The sequence below is a fragment of the Anser brachyrhynchus genome, assembly GCF_964034855.1.
Source record: "Anser brachyrhynchus genome assembly, chromosome: 9".
Taxonomy (NCBI): Eukaryota; Metazoa; Chordata; class Aves; order Anseriformes; family Anatidae; genus Anser; species Anser brachyrhynchus.
Window position 1 is genome coordinate 14,408,287 of NC_137703.1, and position 10,196 is coordinate 14,418,482.

General features: G+C 48.3%; 1 protein-coding gene across 4 annotated transcripts in view; it reads right to left on the bottom strand.

Moving 5' to 3' along the window:
* YEATS2 (YEATS domain containing 2) overlaps positions 1–9,631 on the bottom strand; it is a 49,684-nt gene extending 40,053 nt beyond the window's left edge. For 3 of the 4 annotated variants that reach the window (XM_080604842.1, XM_080604841.1, XM_080604839.1), the window contains exons 1-7: positions 9,406–9,531; positions 9,015–9,125; positions 6,257–6,354; positions 6,026–6,118; positions 3,133–3,375; positions 1,301–1,416; positions 21–182 (exon numbers count right to left, since the gene is read on the bottom strand). In XM_080604842.1, the coding sequence (XP_080460968.1) occupies positions 21–182; positions 1,301–1,416; positions 3,133–3,375; positions 6,026–6,118; positions 6,257–6,354; positions 9,015–9,114 (812 nt within the window). In that variant the 5' untranslated portion in view covers positions 9,115–9,125; positions 9,406–9,531. Of the gene's footprint in view, positions 1–20; positions 183–1,300; positions 1,417–3,132; positions 3,376–6,025; positions 6,119–6,256; positions 6,355–9,014; positions 9,126–9,405; positions 9,532–9,606 lie in introns of those variants that run through there. The other variant, XM_080604840.1, reaches the window with a different exon arrangement.
* Positions 9,632–10,196: the final 565 nt, after the last annotated feature.

Sequence of the window (10,196 nt, forward strand, 5' to 3'; positions counted from 1 at the left end):
CTGGAACAGCTCCTTATTACCTCACTTCTACCAGGTCATTAGGTTTGTAACTGGGATGTAAGAAGAACCAAACTTTCTTGACAAAATGATTTATACTGGGTTCTCTCCGAGAGCCTCGGACATACACCATCCATTTATGGGTTGACTGATCATTTTCTTCTCTCTTGTCAGGGGGAATGTACCTGGCAAAGAAATTTAAAAAAAACAGGGATGGTAAAATGCCCATGTGTAGCTTGTCCCCTGTATACTTCTGCTAATTATTCTATATTCTGACAGTTCATCAAGATCTGCAGAAAAAAATTCCTCCAGAAACAAACAGAAATCTCATAATTTACTCTATACTCCCAATATATTCCCTCGATTCTAGTGCACAACTGCCATAAGAAATTCATCCATTTAAAAAGTTGATTCTTAAATCAGGAAGACTTAATTTTAATATTTTGTCAGTGTCAAATGCTTCTCCCCATCTTTTGTGAGACATCAAGAAGTCACACTGCTCTAGAACACAGCGTCAGCAACTCTGCTACCATAACCCCCCCCCCCAAAAAAGCAATTATTCTTATACATTTTAAAGAAGCTTCTTAGTCAATAATTGGGTCTGGGTCCAGGATTAAATAGATTTTCAAGACAATTCTAATACCGTAAGTCTCATCAGCTAACATTTGCTACTTTCTATGCAAAAGAAAATTAACTTCAGTAGTACAGGGTAGAGAGTTAAAACCTTAACTTCTCCATAGCTTCCAAAAATGAATGCTTTTATTCGTTACTTTCCTCAAAGTTCAACAATTAGATAAATTTACCCGTCTTCAATTTTTTTGGGGGGGAAAACATGAAAACCATAAAAAATTTCTTCAGACTATGCTGTACTTTCACAGAGTTTTTCTCATTTTTATAATTTCTGATTTGGGGTTGGTTTGTTTGGGGCGGGGTGGAGAGTCGAGTGGTTGTCTTTTTTTTTTTTTTGTTAAACGCATCCCCACGGACACATAGAAATAGCAATTAGGACAATTTGCTTTTCAGCATTTTCATGGGAAAACCTGGGATTTTACAATGGACAGAGAAGGCTTAAAGACTCACCTCAAAAGAAACAGACCGTAAAACCTCTATTTATACTACCTGTTAAAACACCTCTTCCCCCAACAAAAAGCTCTTGCAGATACTCAAGGAGGGCAGCCTTGGGTCCAGTGTCAAGAGCAATACCTCCCACTGCAACAGCCTAACAACTTTATCTCCTAATTTTAACCTCTTATTCCATTTGATTCTGAAGTAAAGGCCCATCATGGAGACTTTGGATACTAACTTGGAGACGTTGCCAACCACAATCGTTTTCTTCACGTAGAGCCGTGAAGTCTCGTCAGTTGGCAGCCCGGCATTTCGTTGTCCTGGTTTCTGAGAGCTTGAAACACCCGAACTGTCCTGAGGGTAGGGGAAGAAAAAAAGGCAAACAAACAAACAAACAAAAAAAAACAAGCATTCCTCTTAAACATTACTTTGTTTGGCACTAGAAAAGTAAGGTGTTGTTAAAAAAGAAAACACGCATAGTTAAATGGGAGATCAACCCAGTGATGCCCCAAGCTGGAGCAAGGACAGTCACAGAAGCCTGGCATGGCATCAGCTTCTCCTCATCCTTCAGCCACCTCTGTGTTGGCCAAAGATGCCCCACCATGCTACAGCCAAGCAATCCAGCTGTTCCACCAAAGACCCCCCTGCTGAAGCTATCTATACTGGGCTGGTGGTTTACGGTACAGGTACATACTGTCTGCATGCTTCTGCTACGGACCCTAGGAAGGATTTCAGCACACCAAAGCTGTCACCCTGCTCACTGGATGCAGAAACAATGCTTTTTCTGCCACACCACATGGCAACTTGTCCAACTGCAGAACGCAGCCATATGCAGTGAGATACACGTCTCCAGTTTGGGTCAGAGGCTCTTCTCCTCTGGCAGGGCTGAGATGAAAGAAACTGAAACGAAACAGAAGTTTCCTCTCATCGAGCATTCAGCATTTCACCTGCAGCCAGTGAGCATCTCCCTCTGGAAGCTACCTGCCTCTGGTAAGGGAAGCAGCTGGGGCAGAGAGGGGCAGCAGGGCAGAGGAGCAAGCTGGGATGCTCAGCAAGCTGCAGCTTCTCTGCAGGAGAAATCACTTCTCTTCTGCAAAGTTTCTCTTCAGTTGTCTAATGGCCACTGTGAATAAGTACGTGGCTCTTTTCTATTTCCTAGAGCAAGAAAGACGAAAATAAGGGAAACTGGTGCTCACTGCAAGATGTAGGCTATGTTTTAATCACACGGTACTGAGGACACGGCTTGAGAAGGACCTTTTGGGCAGCTGTATCTGTTTCTAAGTGGGTTCTTAACTGCAACTGTACAATGATTTCTGCAGCTCCATAGTGAGCCATACACGGAATGGATCCATGTCAAAAGTAACACAGAAAAAAGCGCAGGGAAATATGAAAGAAGGTATTTTTAACGTGGATCAGTCTGGTTCAGTTAAGCAAATGGTAATATTAGTTCAAGAGCAAGCAGTGCCACCAAGAGAAAACCAGCACACAGTGCGCCCCCAGGCTCTACCAGCTCACGCCCCCAGGAGGAGCCAACCCAGCCACCACTAAATGTTCCCCACACAGTGCTAAGCAGCCCCAACCCCAAAGGTTCAATCACTCAGAGCAACGCAGTCCCCAGGGGCACCCAGCAGCATCACTATACAGAATATCACCAGCTCCCAAAGCACATTACTGGGAATGACGTTTCTCGCTCTTCTTTCCAGGCTCTACCCTTCCTGACCCGACTTCCATCCACACAGCAAAACCCTGTGCTCAAGCTGTGAAACAGCTCCTTCCCCAGAGACTACCAAGCCAGACAGCAGCAGATCAGCAGTGCTAACATGAACGCTGTCGCTGCTGCCTTGCTGACCTCTCTGTTGGGTAAGAATTAAGAGGAGTTACCCAAGTTACATACGCTTCAGTTAGCCTCACAGCAAAGCCAGGCTGAGAGTGGAAGCAAGCGGTTGGAGAGGGTAAGGAACAGATCTTCAGCAAGGTGGGTGACAACATGAAGAGCTCCTGGTGCCAGCACTGAGTCCAGACAGAGCACACACCTCCAACAACTTGACCACCACTCGCGTTTTACTTTACCCGGCCAGTATTTCTGCTCTGTCTCTGGTCCAGGCTGTTTGTCAGCCGGTCGTCTGCATCCAAGTTGCCATTGTCCTTGTCCAGGAGAAAGTCATTGTGCTGGGAGAGCGAGTCGCTCTCAGAGTGGTTGGCGGATGGAGTGTCTGAGCCCTGGTTAGCAGGGGACGAGGATCTGGAGGGCGATTCCAGGAACTTCTTGATTGAAGGGTGATTGAGAATTGTTGTGTCACACGTCCTGGTCCCCTGCAACAGAGGCCAGGCAGATCCAGTAATTTATTTTCCTGTAGCCCAGATAAAACGAGGCTGTGCCAAAGGGGAAAATTCAACATACAAATAACGAGCCAATATTTAATCAGCTGCCTTGCAGAAAAAAACATACACCACAGAAGAGAAAATCTTGCAATGGTTCTATAGAAGTAGGACCCCAGATTGAATCTGTTCCTTTAGAGCCTCTGATCCCCGAAATCCACCTGCCTTTGGAAAGGAGGGCTGCAGCAGACTGACACTTACAATGTCCCCTTGAAAATAACAGCATCCCCTCCTCTGCAGGCCTTCACCGTACACAGAAAGACCACAGATGCCTGATTCTTGCAGGCAAGCAGGGTATGCAAATGTATTAGGCTCCTTAATTTTGCTACCAACTGGTGGTCTTGCCAATGCCCATGAGGCAAGATACATTTATTAGCACCCTGCCTGCTGCCAAAGCTTAACAGAAGCTAAAGAGGAACGTGCTTACACACACTCACAGAATTTCATCAAAATGGGTGTTTCAGAGATAACATTAGATCCTCCTGAACCTGCGAGGTTTAACATGCAGCCAGTACGGGCACCAGGACAGGGCAGAACTGCCCTCAAGAGGTGGCAGCAGCAGTGGAGTTGAATAGTCCCCAACCCAGAAGTTAAGGGCTCAGCTGACAGCTTTCCTCCCAGCTGTCCATGAGGCACATGACCTAAGCAACTGCCAACTCTCCCTGCTCCACAGCCCTTAAAAGAGTTTTGAAACCAAAATCCTGAACTTTGATATCTGGAGAACACAAATCCTATCAGTTTTCCAAGCATTTGCAAGAGCTCCATGTGAAACACACACACACACACATATATAAAATCTTTAAAACAAGAAAATACCTAAGCTTCCTTCAAGTCAAAATAGACGTAAATCAATAAATAACCAACCCATTTTCCTTTCTTCCATCCAGTGAACTGACCAACACCTTGTCCACTTATTTATAGTAAAAACAAACAACCCAACACACAACTATAATTGTACAGAACCAGAAGCCTCAAAACCCAGAAGCACCAGGCTGAAGAACTGTTCGTGAGAACAGATCAGGAATTTGCAAGTCATCTTCTTACAAGTTTACAAGCATTTACATATTAAGCACACTGAGCTAAACTACAAAAATTCCCATTCCCAAAAGTAGAAATAGAGGCAATCACTCCCTGCCAGCAGAATCAAGCACGTTAACCACACAACGAAAACAGACCTAAATGAAACCAGCAACAAGTTCAAATTAAAAAAAGACATGATCTAGCCAGCATGCAAAGCAGGACTTTTAGAAACAATATAAAATGCAATCAAAGGTACAGCTACACTAGCCATAAGCTCATAACAAGAAAACAAACACGAGGTCACACCAGTTTTACGAACGCTCCAAAACAATATATAATGTTAGCATTTCTGCAAGCTGTGAAACTCAGCAAGGAAAAAAAAAAAAAAACACCCTGCATGGCAAAACAAGTAAACAGGGGGCAGAACAAGCTCTTGCTGACACGTGACAACACTGGATGAAAGTACTTTAAAAGATCAGAATCTAGCTCAAATTCCTCAGCCACCCACACAAAACCGAATGCAGAGGAGAGATCTCCAAGCCTCCCAGTACCATCATAATCTTTCTCAGCTCCAGTTGCTCAATTCAAGTTCAGTGAGAGGAAAAACAAGGTGGACCATTACTTTTTTTTGTCCTCCACCAAGCCTTCTGGAAATCAAAATAGGAAAATAGGAATAACAATGAGAGCCCTTGCTTGGTAGAGAAACTCTTACGGCACTGGAGTGAAACCTCAGCTCTCAGCACACATTAACAGGTTTCAGTATCAGTTTAGATTTTTCCTGGAAAACAGCTATCATTTTTCCAACTCAGGGAGTTAACTAAAATAGGTAAACTGGCAGGGAGCTACATGTCAGTGAGGAGCCTGCATTTAGCCTCAGTGTGAGTCTCCAACACCCCGCAATTACCAGGCTACTAAAGAATCGGTGCTCAGAATGGGAGAGTTAACTCGTAGGGGCTCTGTTGTTTTATTTCTTAACCTCCTCGTGAATTTTTAATCTTTTTGTGATAGCTCCTTGATTTACCTCATGCTTCACTGCTGCCATCAGCCTGGTTAACACATCATTAACAGAACAACTGCCTGGGTAAAGGGAAGATTGTTTCACTGCCCAGGACTCAAGAAATGTGTTTTTTTTTTTCTGACAAGTTTTTAAGTCCATCTACTTCCACTCCATTTGTGAGATGGGAAAATTTGGTCTTTGCCCTCCAGGGCTTTGCAAGGATAACTGTGAAGTGTGGGAGAAGCCAGGTGCTCTGCCGCACAACAAAAAGTGACAAAAAGTGCTTCAAAAAGTGCTTCACAAAAAAGTGACAAAAGAGTGTTTCAGGAAACAGAACCAAGCACTGCCCAGAGACTTCTCACTTGAGTCAAGATGACTGAAGTGGCCAAGGCCCAGCTAGTGACACCTACCAGGTCACCTCTCCCACTGCTCTCCCAGCGGGGGTTCAGATTCCACTACTTCAGAAACTGCATCTTGAACCCCAACATTAGCTATATATCCAGAAGACTACACATCACTTTTCACAAATACCCCTCGAAGTCTTGTTTTTCACAAAGTAATCTTTACCTCTCCAGCTTTGAGAAGACCAGCAGAGGCATAATAGTTAGCCACGATACAGGCACGCAGCTTATCCATCATCCTTCTTGCTTCAATCAGGCGCTATGAAAAGAAAAGAAGTAACATATAGCAATGAATATAACATATAACAATGAACAGATAACCACTACCCCAATATCCAAAAGCAAATCACACCAGGACTTTAACTATTTTTTTTTTTTAGTAAGAAAACCTTTATACCTGATCTATAACTTCAATTTCATGTTCTTTATTCTTCATTTCGACAGCAAACTGTTCTTTAATAATTGTCTCAATCTTCTGCACAGCAACATCTCGAGCTGCACAAGGCCACACATGAAAAATAAAGAAAAAAATATTTCTATTTCTGAGGCTCCACTTGAAAAAAACAAAGATAAATCATTAACAAGTGAAAAGTGAAGTGATAATTTCAGCATCAAAAAAATGTCAAGGATAACTTCTTTGCAAAAGAAAGTAATTTGTCTTAACAAAAATCACATGCGTCTTTAAAAGCTGGCTTATGTGGAAGGCTATTTTTTTCTTTTTAGGTGTGAGATGACAAACAACATATGACCAAACTGCTTACTTCTGGTCTTACTGAAGCTGTAAACAGTAAAAAGACAAACAAAAATATGTTATTGTCAAGTGCAGTTACCACTGCAATTGTGCAGGAGTACCCTAGAATGCTATGTACATTTTTGTCTCTCCCTGGCCTAACTCATATCCAGGAAATTTACACTTCATGTAGCAATAATAATGCAAACCAATATTTTATACGTTTAGCACTGGCATGGAGCACAGCCTGCTCTGGAGTGCCTACAAGCTTTTTATTAGCCACAAAAGAAACTACATTACTGAAAGCTGGTGTACCTCCTACAAAATCCTCTCCCAGGAGGGCTGAATCAGAGCAATCCAAGCAACGTGTTCGTATCAGTTCTAAGTAAGGACTCGGAAGAGCAGTTGTACTTCTAGAAGAAAGCCTGAAAAAGGTCCTCCAGCTTGTGTCAGAAGCACAATGACCACACCACAAGGCAGAGGAGAGAAAAACAGCCTGGGTTCCCTAGAAAAATTTTATGTTGTTTCTAAATAGTACAGGAGGCCACAATACTAAGGCTGTGTTTTGAGCTTCAGAGGAAGCATCTGCTTGACTAAAGGGCATTTGTCTGTTCAAAAAGGCTTCTAAGATCCTACATGGAAAGAGCAAAGAAATCAAAAGCAAGTCAAAATTTGCTGGTATGATACAGCTATCAGGTAATTACTGTCACAAGGAATTTTACCGTCCGATCGCGTACCTACAATGTGAGTAACGTAACCTAGGCTTGCATTTGCAAGAGGGTATCCTACAGGTATTTACTGGTTTCCATATATATATACACACACATTATCTAGAACTAGAAATAGTTCAAGCCTACATTAAAACTGAATTATGATAGAATCTAGATGAGTAATGCAAAATTAAAAACCAGTAGATATAATTTCTCTCCAACCATGAACACCGTACTTGGGAAATTCGCACGTAAGACTACACTTAAACCTGAACACAGTAAGGCATGAAACGTGCCGTTCAGACAGAGACAACTGCATCTCTTCCCAAGACTGAGGCAGTGCAATACCAGGATTAAGACAATTAAAGCACTTTAGAATTTGTGGTTACATTACAGAGGCTTTTAAGAACACTTTATTTTCATATTTTGTCCTGCTTAGCATCAACCACACTCCTCAGTTAAGACTTAGTGAAATTTGTATACTTAAGGAATTCTTGTATGGAAAATGGGGGATCTTCTAAGAGAGAAAGACAGAAGCCAATTCGGAAGAATCACCTGAATAACAAGTTCCCTTTGGTAAGGACAATGTCCCAAGGCCCTAAGTCTGCTAACTGTTAAGATCTTCCAAAGAGTGGCTTCCAAAGCAGGCTACAAACACCTCTGCAGCGACAGGGAGACACAACCAGAGCGAGTGGCAGGTTCCAGCCAGCTCCAGCAATGCTCCCCTGCCAGCCCCTTAACAGACCTGCCTGAAAAACCTGCCCAGCAGCACATTCAACCTGAAGGTCAGCTTCCTCAGACTTGTCCGCTTATACAGTGTCCTCCAAAGCATCACCTGCAAAGCCGCTACCTGTCCCTCTCAAACCGGCAGCTGCAGCATCCTGCTGTCCCTGGATCTTCCTCAGGTCCTACAGCCAGATGCATTTTTCTCAGATCCCATTTCTTCAGCTCCTCCCATCATTATTCTCTCTCACCGGGCTCTGCCAAACCCCACTGGCCTACTCCCTGTGCCAGGGGCAAGAAGCTCTACTCTCATCTGCCCATAGACCCGCAACCTGCCCCAGGCACCCAGCCAGGGGGAGGGTTCCCAAAGCAGAAATTTCTGACAGCCCCAGTGCAAACCCACGCACCAGGCCACTACCTCCGCCTCTCCTTCCATCGCTCCTCCTCTCTTCCATCCTCCCAAGCACTTCTCTCCCTGACTTACCCCTTACGCTGGTGGGAAGGAGCATTTAGCAGCCATAGGAACCAGCACACACGGCTGGGGCCCTGGGGAGCTCGTGCTAACTGGTGACAGCACCAGAGGGAACGGCCTGAGGTTGTGCCAGGGGAGGTTCAGGTTGGAAACGAGGAGACATTTCTTCTCAGAAAGTGCAGTCAGGCATTGGGACGGGTTGCCCAGGGCAGTGGTGGCGTCACCGTCCCTGGGGGTGTTCAAGCAGAGGCTGGACGCGGTGCCTGGGGACGGGGTTGAGCAGGTGACATCGGCGGGGGGGTGACGGCTGGAGCAGGGGATCTGGGAGCCCTTTCCCGGCCGTACCGGCTCCTGTGCTCTGTGCCCTTGGCTGCAGCCGTGCCCGGTGCCCGCCAGGCCGGGCGCTACCACAGCCACAGCCCGCTGGGCGCGACCCCCGCCCCCGGGCCGCCACCGCCCCCCCGCGGCCTTGCCCCCCCCCCCCCCGCCTGCCGCCTCCGCCCGGGCCCGAGGCGCCCACCTGAGCGCTCGGCCGCCCGGTGCCGCTTGCTGGGCTGCGCGATGGCGATGTCCTCGTAGTCGGGGTCCTTCTCCGCCACCGCTCTCTTCATCCCGGACATGCTCCCGGCCGCTGCGACGAGGGGATGAGCAGAGGCGTTACCGACGCCAGGCCGCGGTCTCCCCCCCCCGAACCCCCCCCCCCCCCCGAGGGCCCGGTGCCGGCCCCCGCCGGGCGGGGCGGGGCGGGGCGGGGGGGGCGGTGCCCGCGCGGCCCCAGCCCACGTGCGCTGCTCCCCTCCCCTCCCCTCCCCCCGCCCGCGCACACAAAGCCGCCGCCGCCGCGGCCGCGCGCACTCCTCCCGCCCCCCCCCCCCTCACTCCCGGTCCTTCCCCCTTTGCCCGCCGCTCACCCGCGCGCCGCCGCCCGGCCCCGGCCCCGGCCCCGCCGCCCGCGCTCAGCGCCGGCCCCGTCCCGCCGCCGCCCGCAGCGCCGCCGCCATGAGCGCAGGGCCGCGCGGCCCCTCAGCGCCGGGGCGGGGCCCGCGCAGGCGGACAGCGGCGGCGGGGCGGGGCCGGGCCGGGCCCGCCCGATTCCCCCCGGGGCCCCGCACCTGAGGAGCAGCCGAGCCCGCCCCGCGCCCGCCGCCTCCAGGGCCTCGAAGCGGGGCCCCCCGTGCCGGCCGTGGCCGAGCCCCCGGCCCCTCACAGCGCCCCCGCACCGCCCCGCCTTCACGGGAAGCGGTTCGCTTTTCTTCCTTTTTCCTGCTAGCGGGAAGAGGAACAGGAGGGTGTCGTTAAAACACCGCTGCCAGTCTGTTTTTAAGCCTTAGAACTATCCTGTGGTGGACTTGCAGCGCTCAGAGGCGCTTCCCTTGCTCTCTTCTTTCGCCAGGAAAGGGCAATCCCCAAAACCCTGTCGGTTCCACCTCAGCACCACCCTCACACGCTGGCAAGCAGGAGCTGGGAGCAGCCCAGGCAGCAGCTCACTTCAGGAGAAGCACCTGTGTGCCAGTCTCTTTCCAAGCCGTGTTACCGCCGGTCACCCTCCTACCCTTATGCTACCCCTTCCTGATTTCCTGCACTTTTTGCCTTCAGAGCCCGTGCTCATCCTTTTCCCTTCCCAATACCCAGCAGTAACCGCCGTGTTACATCCCACCCGCTCTGCTTTGTCAGTTCTCCAGCGTAAAGAGGCTACAAATGG